The 20,394-nt window shown below is 45.6% G+C and overlaps 1 protein-coding gene across 1 annotated transcript in view; it reads left to right on the top strand.

The window, feature by feature from the left end:
* Positions 1 to 9,309: 9,309 nt before the first annotated feature.
* PAMR1 (peptidase domain containing associated with muscle regeneration 1) overlaps positions 9,310 to 20,394 on the top strand; it is a 70,667-nt gene continuing 59,582 nt past the window's right edge. The window contains exon 1 of the mRNA XM_029206956.1: positions 9,310 to 9,481. Coding sequence (XP_029062789.1) covers positions 9,409 to 9,481 — 73 coding nt within the window. The 5' untranslated portion in view covers positions 9,310 to 9,408. The remainder of the gene's footprint in view (positions 9,482 to 20,394) is intronic.

The raw sequence follows: 20,394 nt of genomic DNA, 5'->3' as shown, positions 1-20,394 counted from the left end.
CGTGGTAGGGAACTCTAGTGCAAATATTACCTATGGAGAAGTCCTGCATTGGGTAGAAATGGCCAGGCGCCCATACCCTCACCAACTGGGAATAATGTGGCTTGAGTTCAAATGCTGCAATTAGGTCATTTCTGGGTAGGCTTCAGAGGGTCCACGCATATCCTGAAATTGTAAGCAAAAATCAATATGTGTGTATGTTTCTAGAATCCATAGCTTTTCACTAAATTTTCAAAGAGTTCCCTGATGCCCAGAAGGTAGCGTGACAGTGGTGTGAATTCACTTGGTCATCCCAGCATGTTCTCCTGGCCCCTTTCATGTTCCCTCTTTTCTCAAGAGCTGTGTGCCAGCTACACTGGCCTCCTTTGTGTTCCTCAAACACTCTAAGCTCATTCCCAACTCAGGGCCTTTGTCTTAGCTGTTCCCTCTGCCTGGGATGCCCTTTCCTCAGATGCATTCAGCTTAAATGTCAGCTTCTCAGAGAGGCCTGCTTGGATTCTGCAAACGAAAGTACCTTCCTCCATCACCCCTAGCACACTTCTCTGTTTCATTTCTAGCACTGAGCCCTTCCATATGATCTCCTCTTTGTTATTTGTTTGTGATATATCTCTGCCCAGTAGGATGCAAGCTCCATGAAAACAAGTCATTCTCTCTTGTTCACCATGCTTTCCCCATAGCCTAGAATGTTCTTGACATATAGGACACACTCAAAATGTTTTCTTTTTTTTATTGAAGTACAGTTGATTTGCAGTGTTGTGTTAATTTCTGCTGTACAGCAGTGATTCTGTTATACACATATATACATTCTTTTTTATATTCTTTTCCATTATAGTTTATCACAGGATATTGAATACAGTTCCCTGTGCTATACAGTAGGACCTTGTTGTTTATCCATCCTATATATAAGAGTTTGCATCCGCTAATCCCCAAATCCCAATTCATCCCTCCCCCCACCCCTTGGCAAGCACAAGTCTGTTCTCTATGTCTGTGAGTCTTTCTGTTTTGTAGATAAGTTCATTTGTGTCATATTTTAGATTCCACATATAAGTGATATCATGTGGTATGTCTTTCTCTTTCTGACTTACTTCAGGTAGCATGATAATCTCTAGGTCCATCCATGTTGCTGCATATGGCATTATTTCATTCTTTCAAAATGTTTTCTTAAGAATAAATGCTTGTCTTCTCTGTCCAGTAAAATATTTTCCAATGTGTCCCCTTCTTACATTTTTTGTAGCTACTTTATAGAACTATAAATATAGATATAATTATTAATAATCCAGACATGCAAAAAAATTCCAGACAATAGCAGATCCCTATGCACTAGCCTCAGAGATAGACAGATGTTAACGTTTGGCTTCAATTGCCTCAATTTCTCCTTCATTCGTTTTATTTTTTAGCTAAAATTTCATAGCTCACATTTTGTGACGCGCTTCCCTTTCAGTGGTAACTCCTGCCTTGAAGGTAGTGTATGTCATTTCTAACTATGTTTTAGTAGTTTAATGATATGTGTTTCTATTCACAAACAACATATGCTAATTTTTTTATTGAAGTATAGTTGATTTACAATATTGTGTTAGTTTCAGGTGTATAGCAAAGTGATTTGGTTATGTGTATACATAACTGAATATATATATATATATATATATACACACATTCTTTTTTCCAATTTTTTTCCATTATAGGTTATTACAAGGTATTAAATATAGTTCCCTGTGCTATACAGTAAATCCTTGTTGTTTATCTGTTTTATATAGGTAATATGTATCTGTTAATCCCATACTCTTAATTTATCCCTCCCCCCCCCTTCCCCTTTGGTAACCATAAGTTTGTTTTCTATGTCTTGAGTCTGTTTCTGTTTTGTAAATAAGTTCATTTGTACTGTTTTTTAGATTCCACATGTAAGTGATATCATTTAATATTTGTCTTCCTCTCTCTGACTTATTTCACTTGGTATGATAATCTCCATCCATGTTGCTGCAAATGGCATTATTTCATTCTTTTTATGGCTGAGTAATATTCCATTGTATATATGTGCCACATCTTCTTTATCCATTCATCTGATGATGGGCACTTAGGTTGTTTCCATCTCCAGGCTATTGTAAATAGAGTTGCAATGAATATTCTGGTACATGACTCTTTTTGAATTTTGGTTTTCTCAGGGTATATGCCCAGTAGTGGGATTGCTGGGTCATATGGTAGTTCTATTTGTAGTTTTTTAAGGAACCTCCATACTGTTCTCCATAGTGGCTGAACCAATTCACATTCCCACCAGAAGTGCAAGAGGGTTCCCTTTTCTCCACACCCTCTCCAGCATTTATTGTTTGTAGATGTTTTTATGATGGCCATTCTGACAGGTATGAAGTGATACCTCGTAGTTTTGATTTGCATTTCTCTAATAATTAGTGATGTTTAGCATCTTTTCATGTGGCTGTTGGCCATCTGTATAACACATGCTATTTTTATATGTCCCAAGATTTTATATAAATGTGTGCACACTGTATGTATCTGTTGGTAATTTGGACCTATTTAAGTGTTTAACACTATTGTTGAGCCACAGAATTAACTCTGGAGCTGTCCTATCTGTGGACTTATTGTTATACATGATAATACAATTCCTTATTGTTTAAGCCACATGAATTGGGTTTGTTGTTATGCACAACTGAAAGCTTCTTCCCTGTGATAGGCTCATTGTATTAACATTTCTCACTGTTGAGTCCTTAAGCTGTGGCTGCCCAGAAGTTTTCATTTGGCTGCAGGTTTACCAAGTGTATAGAAAGTTTTTGTTTCTCCTCTACCCCAGGTTGCCCAATTCAGAAATCTTTTGTAGTAGTAATTTATTGCCGTGTAACAAATTTAGCAGTGCAAAACAACACAATTTATTATCTTGCCTAGTTTCTGAGCGTCAGGGATCTGGGAGCAGCTTAGCTGGGTGGCTCTGGCTAAGGGGACTCTTCTGAGGTCGCAGGCAAGTTGTTGGCTGGGGCTGCAGCCATCGGAGGGGCTGGAGAACTGGCTCCCAAGATCCTTCACGGGACTGTTGTCAGGAAGCTTCGGTTCCCTTCTGTGTGAGACTCTCCATAGTTGACTTCTCCCAGAGTGAATGATCTGAGAGAGAGAGAGAGAGTCCTACACAGCGCACCACCATGCACCCACCCACATCTACGCGGTTATCAACTGGGAGTGGTCTTTGCTCCCTCACTTTTCTCCTCAATATACACCATGATCACTGATCCCATCCTTTTTACCTCCTTGGTGCCTCTCAGATCAAGCCACTTCTCTCCATCCTGTTGCATACTGGATGTAGGTGCAGAGAGCTGAGTCTGGGGCACAAGTCTGATCCAGTCACTGGCCCTCAAGTTGTTTTCAGTGACCCTCAGAATCAAGTTCATGGTTTTGAAGGCCTGCCTGTACCTCTAGCTTCCTTATTACCCGGGCTTCCTCATCCCTTGTCCTCTACTCTCCCTTCCCTCTGTGTTTCTTTAGGTCTGAAGTTCAGTGTCACGTTCTCAGGGAAATTTTTCTGACCTTCAGACCAGACTGGATCCCCCGGTCACATGCTTTTGGAATGTTCCGACTTCGGTCATGCTGCTCATCACAGTTGCCCAATGTCTCATTGCTATCTGATCTGCGAATCTGCAAGGTGAGGGACCACACAGGTTTTGTTCACGGCTGTCCTCCAAGGACCGGAGATGATGTCTGGCACATAGCAGACGTGCAATACATTGCGCTGAATAAGTGAATGGATGATTTTTCACCTGGTATTTGTGCTTTCTCCTTTCCTTCCTTCCATGGAAGGAGACAGGTTACTTTATATGCAAATCCTATTTATCCCAATGAACAATGTGGCAAGATTGAACCAGACATTCAAAGCAAGGACCTTTCAGGGGATTTTGTGGGTCCTGTGTGACAAAGACTTGCTCCTTAAGCAAGCTGTAGTCAGTCTTGTGTAAGCCTTTTCTTGACTAGGCCCCTCCTTGAGCCTTGTCCTCAAGAGAAAGAATCCTGCCAAGTCAGTTTAGTGAGAACCTCCCGTCACTGATATCTGATCACCCTTGATGTCTGATTCAGTTCCTCATCCCCCACCATCTCCTGGCTGATATCTGATCACCCTGACGTGCTTTCAGGTAGAATCCTGTTAAATCAGATTAGCCAGTATCCCCCCTTATTCCTAATGTTTCCTCTTAGTACTTTTCCATCCACTGACCCCGTACCCTGCTCCTTGGTGATAAATCCTCACTTTTGCTTGTTTTATTCAGAGTTGAGCCCAATCTCCCCTGCTTCCTGCAGACACCCATTGCTGCAGTCCCTTGAATAAAATCTTCCTTACAGTCTTTAACGAACATCAGAATAAGTTTTTCTTCAGCACTTGGACTGGGTCTACTCAGGACAGGCCTCTCGATTTGTCTTTGAACAAATGCACGCTCTACCCCTAGACTTCCAACTGGAAGCATAAACATACAAGACAATATATTCTTCACACATGCATTGGCTGCAAATCAATACAGGAACATAACCTAACTTATATCACCAGACCTGTGGAAAATGGTACCTACTTAGTTTCATTTTGAAATGCAACTCTAAAAGTAAATGTTCATGCATAGTTATAAAAACAGTCAACCTTGACTGAGCTACCATTATGTATGCCAGCCTCATTTTAATCTCACCAGAATTATAAGGTAGCTATTACCTCCCTTTTATAGATGAGGAAACTGAGTCTCAGAGGGGCCGATGAACTTACTCAAGTTCATACAGCCGGTAGGTAGTAGAGCCTTGATCCACTCTGGGGCCTGTTGCCCTTTTTTTTTTTTTTTTTTTGTGGTACGCGGGCCTCTCACTGCTGTGGCCTCTCCCATTGCGGAGCACAGGCTCCGCATGCGCAGGCTCAGCGGCCATGGCTCACAGGCCCAGCCGCTCTGCGGCATGTGGGATCCTCCCGGACCGGGGCACGAACCCGTGTCCCCTGCATCGGCAGGCGGACTCTCAACCACTGCGCCACCAGGGAAGCCCCCTGCTGCCTTTTTTATGCCACTGTACCCTGCTGCCTCTCCTTGGAGTTATTCTATTTTTTGGTCCCTTCCTCATCTTAAATGGCTCAAATGCATGTAATTGTTGATTTAGCCACTTGGATTGGGGTCACAGTTTTTGCCAGTGTTCTTCGTAAAGCTTTGCAGTTCCGTGGCATGGCAGACATTTTGCTTTAATTTGAAGTTTATAAATACACATATAAAAGTCAAGAATAGGTTTCCCCAAGTGATTCAGGAGCACAGTGGCTATGAAGGAGGGAAGTGTGCCCACTTCCAGCAATTTCCACGATGAATGACACAGAGCAAGAAGAATGTGGTTAAAGAAAGAACGACAGACTCGCCTACCCCTTTGCCTGGTTCCCAATGGAAAGGGAGCGGAGCCGAGCCAGCCCTGGAGGTGGAACATTGGGGCTCGTTGTGTAGGTGAACAGCCGGGATTCATTAGGGCTGGAGACTTCCATGGTGTGGCCAGTTAGTGCAGACTCTGGTGGAAGGACCCTTTGTCTTTTCCACAGACCTCCCCGTCTCCATCTCTGGCCTTGGTTGACTTGAACTTTGTGTTTCGTACGCTGATGAAAACCACACTTACTGACCACACTACTGACCAGTGCTCTGGGATGCCTCTCTCAGGCTTGCAGGCCTGTAGCACCCCAGCTCTTTACTCTGGCTTGCCCTCTCTATGGTTGCTGCTCAGGTGCTGATCTGAAAAAGGTATAGTTTGGAGACTGGGGAGCTGTTGGCATTCACAGGACAGCCTTCTCTGCGGTTTCTTTCTGTGTATTCACATGCAATCAGCCTCCCACGGCATTGAAAAAGGTTCAGGTTTTTTAGAGTGCCTCATCCTTTCATGTGAAAATTAGAGGGGATTGTGATTTGTAATTAAATGGGTGGCCCCACTCCATCTACTACAGCCAATTGTTGATTTCTGAGTGTTGATTATAAGTAGATAATTCTTTTTTTTTGTTGCGGTACGTGGGCCTCTCACTGTTGTGGCCTCTCCCGTTGCGGAGCACAGTCTCCAGACGCGCAGGCTCAGCGGCCATGGCTCACGGGCCCAGCCGCTCCGCGGCATGTGGGATCTTCCCGGACCGCGGCACGAACCCGCGTCCCCTGCATCGGCAGGCGGACTCTCAACCATCGCGCCACCAGGGAAGCCCTATAAGTAGATAATTCTTAATTCCAGGTATTGTTCCCTACTTCCCAGCATGGCACTTTGCCTCTTTCACCCATAGCCTTTGTAATGATTGAATCCTCCCAGAAGTGGGTGTAGAAAGTGAGGGCAGGAGGGGGAGAGAATCATAATAAAAATAGCTAATGTTTCCTGAGTACTTAGTATATTTTAGGCACTGTTCTGAGCTCTTTACTCCAACCCTATGGGGACAGGTACCATTATTCTCTCTACTTAACAGGTGAGAAAACTACAGCCATCATAGGTGAAATAACCTGCCCAGGTGTACATATGTAGTAAGTGGTCCAGTTGGATTCAACACTAGGCAATATGATCCAGAGCAAGAGCTCTTAAGGCAGAAATAGGAAAAGAGGGAGGGAGGGTCCTACAAATACCCATTGTGCAGCTTATAGCCTAGATTCAACAATTGTCTGTCCCAAACCACTTTCCCCTAACCCAACAGATACTTGGTGAATTTTTCAGTGTTAACTTATGATGATCAGTGATTCTTAAAAAGTTGGGACTTTGCAGATCCCTTTGAGATTTTGAAGAAGGCCATGGCTCCCTCTTACTCCAAAAACTGCATGCAAAATTTTGCATATCATTTCCAGAGGTTCAAAGGCCATGTGAAACTCTCCTCCCAATAGACCCCATGGAACCAGGGTCAAGAATCCTGACTTAGAATAATACTAAACTCTATCAATATGAAAAACTGATTTGACCATAATGGAAAGAGAGGAAGCTAAATTTGGGTAGGAAAATGGAAATTTGTGTAGAGTTGTATGACCTCAGACAAATTACTGACCTTTTTTGTATCATAGTCATAGCTTCCCTCTTCCTCTACCAGCCCATGTTTATTGTCAAGTTCAACAAGGTAATATCTGATCACTGCTTTCAGTTCCCCAGAAGAATGTGTCCTGCTCCTTTCTGAGAATTCCTTTCCAGGTTCCATAGCCCTAGGAAGTTTGCAAACCCAAATTAGTGACAACAAACTAGTAGGGCCCAATTACTCCTGTGGGCATTCCAAAGATAGATGTAAGGGCCTGTTTCCAGCCCCCTAAGCCTGGAGAAGCAAAGACCTGGCACCAGGGACTTCCTTAGGGAGCTGCCAGTGATGTTCAGCACCTGGGGCTCCACCCTAGTGGGGTAAATTGCTTTAGGGAGAGGCTGCTGTGTATGACTCCGGGAGGGTGTGTTTGTGTGTGTAGTTGAGGGGAGACAAGGGAAGAAGGAAGTAGCATTGTCAGCTGATGGGAGAAACAGATTCCTGAGAGGCTCTAATACCTACAGTTATTTGGAAACTAAGTCACCACCTCTCCACTCCCATTACCGAAGGACTAGAGCTGGTTGACCAGCAACAAAGTAAACCTCTCCTCTTCTAACTTCTTCCCTCTACCCCCAGGTGTGCTGCCCTTTGGCATTTTCCCCCCTTTTAAGGTTATTTTTGGTGCTTGTTTTAAACAAATTTCACCTGGATAGAGAAGTTGAGGGTGAGGGAGAAGGCCCATACCATGGGATGTTCTTGGGATCAGTCTCAGACTGATAATACAGACAATGATTTATATTTATGAAGCATTGAGAATGAGCTAGACCCCGTGCTAAGGGCTTTATGTATATAATCTCATTAAATTCTCCAAACAGTCTACAAAGTAGATTTGATTATTATTTCCATGTGACAGATGAGAAAATTGAGATTCAGAGAGTTAGTGGTGAATCAAGGATTTGACTGCTGTTCCCAATCTTTCGGCTGCAATGGGCCCCAGAAGCAGGGTTGGGACTTAGGAATTTCTCCCTGAGAGGAGCACCTGTGTCAGGGCTCCTGCCCATTTAGTCTGTCCTGAGTCCTGGAATTCTACCTTCGCCAAGTTTCTCCCATCATTTTCCCCTTCAACTTCCACGGCTGGCTCCTTAGTCCAGGCATTACTCCATAGTTCCAGCTGTTCTCTCTAGGCGGGCCTTGGCCTCCTCCATCCCTCAGTCTGGACACCAGGGTGACTTTTCTTCCTGGGACTTGGCTTTGGGCCCAGCACCCCCTTCTCCTACTGGCTCTGCCACTTACTGCCTGACCTTGGATGAGCTATTGAGCTCTCAATGACTCAGTTTCCCTATCTGTAAGATGGGGATGATAGGTTTATTTATTTTTTAATTAATTAATTTATTTTTGGCTATGCCTCGTGGCAGGTGGGATCCTAGTTCCCCAACCAGGGATCGAACCTGCACCCCCTGCAGTGGAAGTGGAGAGTCTTAACCACTGGACTGCCAGGGAAGTCCCAGAGATGATAGGTTTATTGTGAGGAATAAATGAGTTAATACATGTAAGGTATTTAGATGCCTGGCACAGAGAAATTGATTAAAAAAATGTCAGCTATTATCCTGTAAAGCATCCTTCCTCCTCACTTCAACATGTCATTTGCTATCTCTGTACCTAGACTGAACGTCCTCAGAACGGAGGCAATATCCTGTATGTTCTTTGATCCCTGAGCCCAATACCCTGCCTAGCATGTGTGCAGGGGCTTTTATGCTGCTGAACTTACCATAATGGGCGCCATGGGAAGATGAAGAATTTTCCCAGAAGCCTGTAGAGGCAAAGGCTAAGATTTCCAAACTGTGATCACCTGGGGCAAATGCTCCAGGTAGGAAGGAGACTTGGGGATACAGGTGGAGGGGGAGGCAGGTTGGCTGATTTTCTCCTCGCATCACCAGTGCGCCCCCTCCCCCTCGAAGGCAGGCTTTTAATCTAGCAGACTCAGTGTGCGCAGTGAAGGCAGGCAGTGGACCTCCCATCCCAGGCTCGGGGTGTGGGTGAGGGTGCTGGGGGCAGGTGCTTCAGGCTTCCCGGCCCCCAGCCCCGTCTACCTCCGCTCCCATTCAGGGTACTGCGGGCTGCTCCCCACCCCTCACCGCGCTGAGGGAGCCCAGCCTGACCTGGGCTGGCCTCCGTGCCCCGCAGCTTCCCTTCCAGCCACAGCCTGGGGCCTCTCCGCGCGGCCACACCTCCCCGGGCCCCGCAAGGGTTAAGGCAGCCGCGGAGAGGAGAGGTTTGGGCTGACGTCGCTCTGGCTGAAGGTGGTTCCCCTCGGATGAGGATGGGAGAGCCTGGCGAGCTGAAACCCGAGCTCCCGCTCGGCTGGGGCTTGGGGAGGTCCGTGTAAGAGCCGCCTGCCCGCCGGCCTCCCTCGGTCCCTCCCCGGCAGTCGCTCCGGGCACCACCGCGGAACGATGGAGCTGGGCTGGTGGCCGCAGCTGGGGCTCACTTTCCTGCAGCTGCTTCTCATCTCCTCCTTGCCAAGAGGTACTGTGGGTAGCATCAGGACCCCCAGGAGGGGACTTTTCCCTCTTGGGGTTTGGTAGGGGGCAGGACTGGGGGGTCCCAGGAGACGGTGCTTGTGTGTATGTGGGTGGTGGCTGGGAGTGGGGGGGGCTTCTTCTCAGTGATAATCTTGGGGGCTTGGCTGGTGATGCTGGAGTGTCTGTCTTTCTCCCTGAGAACGGGACACTCTTTTCTGTCATCCCAACTTGTGGGACTGAACTGCCTCATGAGGGGTACCAGCTACAGTTTTATTTGCTGGGTTTTTATTTTAGCTTTTGAAAGCACAAAATCACCTCCGGGAATCTACCCAGTGTCAGGTACGCCCCCTGACATGCAAAAGCTAAATTTCCCACTGGAAGAAGCCCCCTCAGAGGTGAGCTGGAAGGAAAGAGGAGGATGAGCTAAATTTCCCACTGGAAGAAGCCCCCTCAGAGGTGAGCTGGAAGGAAAGAGGAGGATGAGAGCAGGGCTTGCAGTGAGGGTGTCTCTCTGGGGCATCTTGCTTGACGAAATCTTACAGTTACAACCCTTCAGAACAGATTTCCAGCAAGGGAGATGTACTCGCTCAGCATATATACACTTCCTTTCTGATAAGAATGAGAAGGAAGAAGGAAAAGCCGAGGTGAAGAGTGCAAGTCGTTTCTGGGGAAGCACAGTGTTTGTTTAGAAAGAGCTGTGGCTTCTGTGTTTTTCACATGTCATTTTCTGAGCCACAAAACCCATGTCAAATGGGCTCCTGGGGCAAGTGAGGCAGAAACGAGACACAGAGGTCTTGGGAGCCTCTTGACCCAGCAGAAGCAAGGAGAGGGCAGGCTTGTCCTCTGATTGCTTCCAGGCAAGCAGGGAAGGAGGACTTCTTAGGATCATCTGTCCTATGGCTGGAGAGGCCAGGTGTCAGGAGGTAGGGTGAGACCTCGGGAGATAAGGACCAGTTGAAATGTACACACATGATAAAATAGGGCAACTTTGCAGCAGAGCAGGGAGTGTGTGAGCTTTTGCTACTCTCCTTCTCTGGGGGTTACCTGTCACCTGTGCTGGTCACCTGTGCTCTACTTGAGAGGTGGATGCTCCATTGCTGCACATAGCTGGCAAGTGCCTGAGAGTGAAACAGAGTAAGTGGGAGCGGTGAGGGTGTAAAATGCAATCACCTACTGTAGAAGGGGAGCTGGACCATGGGGCATATCCCTTCATGATGAACAAAAAGCCAAGATATAAAAAAAGAAAAACGCATTTTGGTGAATACTTCCCATCTACCTGTAGCCTGCCAGCCCCAGGTGAAATCTTCCTTGGTGATTTACTCTCAAGCTGGAGAGAGTGTTTCATTTGAATTTTGCCTCATTGGCATCTGGAACAGCCCAAAGACAATAATGTAGGAAGAAGGAGCCCAGGAGGGGGAAGTCTGATAATCCATAAACGCAGACACTTGCCCCAGCAGGTAAGTTGGTGAATTTTCCTTAAGGCTCGTTCCTGTTCCACCTCTGCCTTTTGGAGCCGAACTTCCAGGGCATGGTGGCCCGAGCCCAACTCCAGAGGAACCTGGTTCCTTCTGGAGCACCGGGGCTCCGAGGTCTAGTTTGCTCATCCCTGCATCAGCACGCCCCTGCTTCTTTTTTTCTAACGTGGCAGGTAAGATGGCTGAAACCCAGAAAAGTTAAAAAGCAAAGCTCAGCTGCCCCTTTTTTCTTGCCCAGGATCTGAAAAACTCATTTTTTCCTGAACTGAGAATCTCTTTCACCTTGTGCTCTGGAAAAGCTTCAGGGAGGGTACGCGGCGTCTGGGCAGCCGAGCTGCTGACTGAACCAGAGAGCAACTTCACGAGTCTAGCAAGGGTATTTCATTGTTGAGCATTCGCATTTAGAGGGAACACGGAGGGATGGAGTGGAGACGGAAAATATTTCTTCAAGTCGTGAGTGAATGAGTCCACTCCCCGCTGCAGTTCTGAATCTGGCCCTGCCAAGGAACGCTTAGCAGCATATTTCCTCTAATTACTTTTCTAAAAAGAGCATCTGATGAAATGTAAACATCCACGGGGATGGCACAGCAGACGGTTGTTGCTCATCGACTTGGGACACATGTCTGAGGATGAAAATCCAAACATCGGGCCAAGTGATAACCCAAAATAAACAGCATGTGAGGGGAGAAACCCAACTCCACTGACTTCACCAAATAGCAGGAGCTCTGCCAGCAGGATTCTGCCTAAAAGGAACAACTCGTTTAAAAGATGCGACTCTGGGGAGTGAAACCTTAATATGAATAACTTCACAAGTGTTGCTTCCAGCAGACATTAGCTGGTGGGGAATTAGCATCAAGGCAGCTGGGGAAGATAATCTGAAGCACAGATATGCAGTGGGCAGGAGAAGCCAACCGAGAAAGGGAATGTGGAAAGAAAGCAAGGGGGAAGGAGTGGCAAGAAAAATTAGATGTTGGTTTATAATGGGATGTGTTAGCAAATTCCAAGGAGAGAGCTATGAAAATTGGGCCTTCTCGGCAGGGCTAGATTTTTGTGGGGACCATGAAGAGGGTGTTCCCCAGATATATATTCTGAGAACTCCTGGCTTCTCCAACAGGGAAATAATTTGAGGGTGGGATCATTGGTTTAGGGAGCTGGGAGTAACTGTAGAGATCATTTAGTTTGAGCACCTCAAATGCAGAGGACAAGGAGAGTAAATATCTGTGAGCATTTATGATGTGCCCAGTGTTTGAGGCAAAGCAGGGTAGGTGCTGTTTCCAGATGAAGTTTAGAGAGGGTCTGTAACCTGTCCAAAGATATACAGGCACAGTTCTGAAAAAGGTAAACGTTTGATCTAGCAATTCCACTTCTGGGTATATACACAAAATGAGTCAAAGCTGGAACTCCAGCAGGTATTTGTACACCAGTGTCCACTGCAGCATTATTCCCAATAGCCAAAAGGTGGGAAAAACCCACGTGTCCATCAGTGGATAAACAAAATGTGGTAGGTACATATAGTGGAATATTATTCAGACTTCAAAAGGAGTGAAGTTCGGACACAGCCTACAACATGGATGAACCTTGAAAACATTATGCTAAGTGAAAGAAGCCAGACACAAAAGGACAAATCCTGTATGATTCCATTTATATGAAGTACCTAGAGAAGTCAAATTCGTAGAGGCAGAAAGTAGAACAGTGGTTACCAGGGGCTGTGGGGAGGAAAGATTGAGGAGTTAGTGTTTAATGGGTGTAGAGTATCAGTGAGGGATGACGGAAACATTCTGGAGATGTATAGCAGTGATGGTTACCCAAGCCACTGAACTGTACACTTAAAAGTGATTAAAATGGTAAATTTATGTTATTTACATTTTTCTGTAATAATGATAAAAAGAAAACGCAAGCAGATTAGCGGAGCCTGGCGTGAGCCCAGACTGTCGAATTTCTGAGCTCAAGCTCATGTGGTACCTGGCTGACTTAAACTCAAGGACCTAACAGCATCATATACTGATGCACATGTGATCATGGCATGGCTTCAGGACACACGTGGCGGGGGGAGGGTTCTTGCTAGCTCCAGTTTGGGTGGCACTGCTGCTCTTTTGGGGGTGACTTTGGCAATGAGGGAGACTGTAGCACCGAAGGATTGGCAGCCTTCGGGTCAAAGGTCTGCAGAAGTAGCTAGTAGGATGTGATGCTTAAAAATGTTTTGAACCTGAATGCTTTGAGGTAGGCTGGGTCCCCTCTCTGGCCTGACACCCTGCCTTCTCAATTCACACGTATGTTCTCTGCTAGTCTCTACTGGCATTTGCATTTTTGACCTCCATTCCTGGGAGGGATGGGGCAGAAATGGAGAGTGAAAGAGAGAAGGTGGAAGGCTGTGTACTGAATGGGGGGAAGCACAAGTGAGAATTTCGTAGCAGACAGGACTTTTAAAAGAAGGAACGTAAATATATTTTAACTTGTGTGTTTTGTGGAATGTAATCTCAACTCTATGACCACCAACTCTTTGGTAAAATGTTCTATTCTCAGGAATGCCCTTGAGAGTGAGCTTTTGGTGGAAACTGAGGGTGAGGCTTGGTGTTATGTTTGGGTCAGTAAGCTAGGGACAAAGCACCTCTGGACCCAGAGGCAGATGTGACCTGGAGCATGTAAGTCCCTTAGAAATATCCAGAAGCCTTAGGTAGGGCTTTGGAATGCTCCTGGCAGGGACCATGGGTTTGACTTAAACTTATCTGCATCTGGGTTACCCTGGCTAGACAGCAATGGCTGAGATAATGGCGTCTCATGACGTCTGGAGGTCCTAATGACTGGCCTTAAGTCAGAAAATTATTTCCATCTGTCCTACTAGGGGTGGCCAATCCCGATGCATGAGAAAACCTCTCTACCTGCCTCCCCTGAGCCCAGCTCTAGACACTGCAATTGATCTGGGGTATGTGCAAATTGGGAAAAGTGCCATTTCAGTGATAAATGAGAGAAGGTGGTACCCTGCTCCTCCCACATGTGGGAGAACCTGTCACCCTCACTTTGTGGATACTTGAAAGTCATTGGAGCCCAGATCCCTTTCCTCTTATTTTATTTTAAAGGGGAGGGGAAAGCAATGTTTACATTTTCTAATTCCTGAATTCCATGGCAGAAGACCCAGAGGGCAGCTGGAGCTTTGAAAGCTACCAGATCAGTGGCAGAAAGTCTATCAGAGCCCAAGCCTGGTCTATGTTTAAGGAGTTCTGTTCGTCAGTCATCATGAGATCTGGGCCAAAGCATTAGGTTTATAATGGAGAGAAAGAAGTAAAATGCAGGAAAAAAATCAAACCTCATATCTATAAACAAAACCACTCACAGAAGGCAGAGAAGTAGTGTTGGCTGCAGATATTCCACTCTCTTAACCAGTGGGACTTTCTACTACTCCCCCCGCACTGCCCAACCCACCAACAATGACTCCTTTCATTGTTCTCAGTTGTTATTTGTGATACAGACACAGAGCCCATGTGCGCTGAGAGTGGAGTAGGTAGGGCTGCGCATCAGATTCTTCACCGGGTGATGGTGGAAACACCAATGGTGGAAGCCTCCATACCTAAGGGACCAGATCCCAGATAATCTACTGAGTTTGTGGTAAATACCAGGCACTCTCCTATATGCTTTACTTGTGTTTATTTAATCCTCACAACACATCTAGAAGCTAATCACTAGTGTTATTATCCCTAGTTTACATAGGAGGGAACTGAGAGGTACAGTACTTGCCCAGGTCACAGAGCTGGACGTCCATGATTTGAACCCAGAGAGCCTGACCCCGTTATGCATGCACTGAAACACTACACAACACTGCCACGGTCAGCAGGGGGTCCAACTATGGTAGATCTCCTGGCCGAATCATAAAGACCATGGCGTTAGTAAAGAATTCTGGTTATCCCTTGGATATTCCAGGAGCTGAGAATGGCCTCAGGGAGGTCATGTGCTCACCACTGTGGGGGCAGAGTGGATGTGAGAGACGAGGGAGAGACCTCAGCAGCCCCAGTGGGACCACAGGGAAACCAAGAGCAGCCATTTTCTAAAGGAAACAGGAGTGTTAAGCAGATTGCAAATCCCGCTAATTTCTGGGGTAGCTGTCCACAGGCTCATGCATCTCATTCTGATTAGATGTGGGAAGTGAGAATTTCTTTGTCCCATGGTCAGCCTTCATAATCAAAATCATGTGTCTGCTTGTGGAGGGACAGAATTAAGGATGAGACATGCTTCAAGCCTGGCCCTGACGCTGTGTAGCGCTTCTCTTTATGGATTTATTCTGTCGAGATCGTCAATGTGTAAACTCTTAGGCTTTGGAACAGGAGCAGCGGGCGTGGCATGAGTAAAGCGAAGCGTTTTTTCTTCTTTTTTTTCGGCATAACACAGTTGATGGATATTGCAGGGGATGGAAATGTAGACTCCCTCCATTAGTACTCAGGTGGGTTTTGAATGAGGATCAGCTGTCTACTAGACACTAATGTCTTGGGTCCTTTGTCAAATGGTTAAGAGAAGTGCCCCCCTCGGCGGAGCAGCAAATAAAGACACAGGTTTCTGTCACCCTTCTGCCTCTGGAGTTGGGGAAATGCCTTTGTTCCTGAAGTGTAGGCATCTTTACCACTGCCCTCTCCGAGGCTCTGGCTGTCTCAGAGGGCTGAGTTAGTGCTTTGGCAGCCAGTGTCAATGTAAGTAGAAGTCTGGTCAGTTGGTTTGGAGATTGGAAACCCAGGGCTGCTGCTGCCAGAACAGAGTGGGGAACACATTCACGCAACTTTAGCTCATGGGAAGATGTAGCACTTGTCCTCATCATCTGAATTTATGATTGGTTACAATAAATTTCCAACCAGTTTCTAATGGAAAACCGCTGGGCGAAGGAGGCGTGTTGGCCTGCTTTGCTTCAAGTCAAATCATTTGAGGACTCTGAGGGACCAAGGTGTCAATGTTTTTCAAACCCGGTTCCATGTCCGCTTACTTCATAGGACTCCTTTGAAGATGATCAATTAATCCCCTGCATCATGGGATCCCACCTCGGAAGTCAACAGTGATGGTAGAGAACACCTGAGATATCCCAGGACAAGTTGCCTGAGCTTAGCTTCCATCTGGTAGCATCTACTATATTTTTCAATATACCACTTGGCTCACCTGGATGCAAGCCAGGGAGGGGAGGGCTTGCCTGGTGTAAAGAATCTTTATTCTTGGTCTGGCTTTCTGCCTCCCAGGGGGTGATTGACTGCCTGCTTCTAAGTGATGTCCCGCCTCCTTTCTGTACAAGCCTGGTTCCCCCGGCCAATCAATGGTAGAAAAGAACAGGTGAGCAGCGCAAGCCTTTATGGAAATGAGATGCAAACTGCAGTACACAAAGAGCGAAAAATGTTCAGCAGTAATGGACCCAATGGATTCCTTCTACTGTAAAATCGATATACCACTTCATCAAGCACCTACCAGGTGCCAGGTGTGATCCTAGGTGCTGGAGACAGGATGATGAATAAAAGGCCTTTTCCTTAAGGCACTTTCTTTTTTTTTTTTTTTTAACATATTTATTGGAGTAAAATTGCTTTACAATGGTGTGTTAATTTCTGCTTTATAACAAAGTGAATCAGCTATACATATACATATATCCCCATATCTCTTCCCTCTTGCGTCTCCCTTCCACCCTCCCTATCCCACCCCTCTAGGTGGAGGCAAAGCACCGAGCTTATCTCCCTGTGCTATGCAGCTGCTTCCCACTAGTTATCTATTTTACATCTGGTAGTGTATATATATATATGTCCGTGCCACTCTTTCACTTCGTCCCAGCTTACCCTTCCCCCTCCCCGTGTCCTCAAGTCCATTCTCTATGTGTGCATCTTTATTCCTGCCCTGCCCCTAGGTTCTTCAGAACCTTTTTGTTTTTTTAGATTCCATATATATGTGTTAGCATACTGTATTTGTTTTTCTATTTCTGAATTACTTCACTCTGTATGACAGTCTCTAGGTCCATCCACCTCACTCTAAATAACTTAATTTCGTTTCTTTTTATGGCTAAGTAGTATTCCATTGTATATATGTAAGGCACTTTCTTTAAGGTTGAGAGAGCTTATGGCCCAGCCTGGTATTTTCCAAAGTAGGTTTCATGGAATACTAATCCTAAAGGATATTCAGCAGAAGTAAACAAAACCTAGGACGTCATGATGGAATTAGTTTGGGGGATATGGGAATTAACTGTGTGCAAAGAATATTATAGACTTGGCAAAGCCCTACAATAAAGAAAGCTGCTATTAGCATTTACAAAGTTGTTTGGCCGCAGAACCTTTATTCACATAATACCTTATACCATCCAGTGGAACTTGTGCTCCATCATTTGGAAAACTCAGGTCTCTTGCCCATAATGAATAAAACATTGAAGAATATCTTCACCGTTATAGAGGATGGGGTAAGAAGGGAATTTGAAAATCTACAAAACATGAGCTTTTCTTCAGACTTCTGCTGAGAGATGGACAGGAAGTCTGATGTCCTAGTCCCTTTGCACTTGCTGAGATGTTGAAAGAACTGTGGAGGTGACCCCGACCACACTGCTGTAAGAAAAGTCCTCACCAGCATCGACCTGCATAGTTCACCAAGAAAACTCATTTCTTGTCTATAAGTTGTTTAAAGTAATGTGGTTGCCCTGGGATCACTGATCAAACTGAGGTGTGGGTCTGATTAACGCACACCTATGATGATGTGGCAGTTCTGGGGAGCGATAAGAGCTGTGACTTGACTTCCCGACTACATTGTATCCTTGGTGACAGTCACACTGTCTCCTCTTCAAAAATAAGGAGAATATGGGACTTTCCCAGTGGCGCAGTGCTTGAGAATTCACCTGCCAATGCAGGGGACAGGGTTCGAGCCCTGGTCTGGGAAGATCCCACGTGCCGCGGAGCAACTAAGCCCGTGTGTCACAACTACTGAGCCTGCACTCTAGAGCACACAAGCCGCAACTACTGAAGCGTGCGCGCCTAGAGCCCGTGCACCGCAACGAAGAGTAGCCCCTGCTCACCGCAACTAGAGAAAGCCTGCGTGCAGCAACGAAGACCCAATGCAGCCAAAAATAAAAATAAATTAAATTTAAAAAAAATAAGGAGAATATTTTAGGTATCCTTCTAGTCCCTGGGAGCACTGAGTCCAAGGTCTGTTCATTACCAATTAACCTCTCCCTTCCCCCCTCTAACACACGCGGGTTTGTCTCCAGTGTTTTTTTATTTACCCCCCGTCTGCCAGTTCTAGTATAGCTACCATGACCCTGATTTGCACAACCCGGAAGTGGTCTGGGCTGTTTACACTGGGGCTGTATCCCATAGAGACAGAATGTGAGTTTGAGCTGTTCATCAACCCCTTGTTTGCTGTGTCTGGGAACAGCTTTATTCCTGCCTTTCCTAAATGTTATTCTTGTTGTCACGCGACACGGCTTCTCCCTTGCCCCTAGCATTGCCTGCCTCCTCTCTCTGCCCAGACTTGCTTCAGAACAGTGGCAATGGATAAGGAATAAAACCAGCTGTTCCTTTTAAGGGCTTCCTGCCTAAGCAGACTTGAGTAACCATATCCTTCTCAGCAAAGATTCAGCCCTTGCTTGCCATATTTATGGATTTCATTTTTTGATATAGACATCTTAGTATGGATACGTTCAAGTTTGAATACACATGTACACAGAAAAATAAAAGTGTAGATATGGTTATGTATATACTTATGTGTGCATATGTATGGATATGTATAAACATAGGGTGTAGAGTATTACGGTTTAAAAATATGGGCCAGGTTTGAATCTTGCCTCCGTCATTTATGGCTGGTTTTCTTGGCAAGTTACTTAACCTCTTTAATGTGGCTGTACCACCTCTTAGCCTGTACACTGAGGATAATAGTGTCTTTTTTTTTTTTTTTTTTTTTTTTTTTTGCGGTACGCGGGCCTCTCCCTGTTGTGGCCTCGCCAGTTGTGGAGCACAGGCTCCGGACGCACAGGCTCAGCGGCCATGGCTCACGGGCCCAGCCGCTCCGCGGCATGTGGGATCTTCCCGGACCGGGGCACGAACCCGTGTCCCCTGCATCAGCAGGCGGACTCTCAACCACTGCGCCACCAGGGAAGCCCCTGTAATAATAGTGTCTTTATATAGGTTTATTGCAGGTGTTAAATGAGATGACCTATTTATTTATTTACTTACTTATTTATTTATTTTTAAATTTTTTGGGGGGTATAGTTGATTTATAATGTTGTGTTAGTTTCACGTGTACACCAAAGTGAATCTGTTATACATATATCAACTCTTTTTTAGATTCTTTTCCCAAATAGGCCATTACAGAGTATTGAGTAGAGTTCCCTGTGCTATACAGTAGGTTCTTATTAGTTATCTATTTTATACATAGTAGTGTGTATATGTCAATCCCAATCTTCCAATTTATCCCTCCCCCTCTTTACCCCCGATAACCATAAGTTTATTTTCTACATCTATAAGTCTCTTCCTGTTTTGTAGGTAAGCTCATTTGTAGCCTTTTTTTTTTTTTTTTAGATTCCACTTATAAGTGATCTCATATGATATGTCTTTCTCTGTCTGACTTACTTCACTCAGTATGACAATCTCTAGGTGATCCAGTGGTTAAGACTCCACGCTTTCACTGCAGGGGCACAGGTTCGATCCCTGGTCGGGGAACTAAGATCCTGTATGCTGCGTGGCATGGCCAAAAAAAAAAAAGTAACCTATTAAAAATAGTATAATGCTTTGCAAAAAGGGAGCACTCAGGAAATTAAAGTCATCTTCTACTCCTCTCCTTTCTGCTATTTTTCCCACTAGCACACATTTCCCAAGGGATTAAGAAGGAGAAATATTGGGTGTTCTATCTATAGTAGGATGGAAGTTACATGGTCCTCTTGAGGCCCACTCCACCTTGGTCCACAGTTCTATCCTATTCATCTGTTACTCTGTGTCAGGGAAAAAATATTCCTAAAGATTCACCATATGTTTATTTCTTTGAGACTTGCTTTCTCCCCTTGCTTTTATCATGCATCTGCCTTCCAGCCTTAGGGTGAAATCCCTTCCACATGCTGTGCCTAAGTTTGTCCATGTTTGAAATATGGCTGGTGGTAGATTCTTGCAGGGGGTTGAGGGGATGGTGTCTTTCAGAGTAGGTGATTCTGGGCCAATGATGTTGTCTCCCAAACATGAGATGTTGCTCACAACCATCTGTTGTGATTCAAGGGTAGAGCCAGCCAGGAATCCTCAGGCAAAAAGAAGTTCCCCTTCATCTTGTTCTAGCTTGCAGAACTGGAGAAGGCAATTCTAATGAGGGCTAGCCTGCATGAAGCTGCCACCAGCTTAGGGCTTAGTGAACCATAGGACATGCCATTGTAAGTGCATCACTCTCGCTCAAACTAACATCTGCTCTTGGCCATCTGCCTTTGGTAGAAGGAAAATCTGGCTTCTGCCTGGCATCAGTGAACCTG

Source organism: Monodon monoceros, unplaced genomic scaffold (genome assembly GCF_005190385.1).
Source record: "Monodon monoceros isolate NGI ecotype Baffin Bay Population unplaced genomic scaffold, NGI_Narwhal_1 Super_Scaffold_7, whole genome shotgun sequence".
Classification (NCBI taxonomy): Eukaryota; Metazoa; Chordata; class Mammalia; order Artiodactyla; family Monodontidae; genus Monodon; species Monodon monoceros.
The sequence above is the reverse complement of the archived record's forward strand: the minus strand, read 5'-3'. Positions and strand labels throughout refer to the sequence as shown.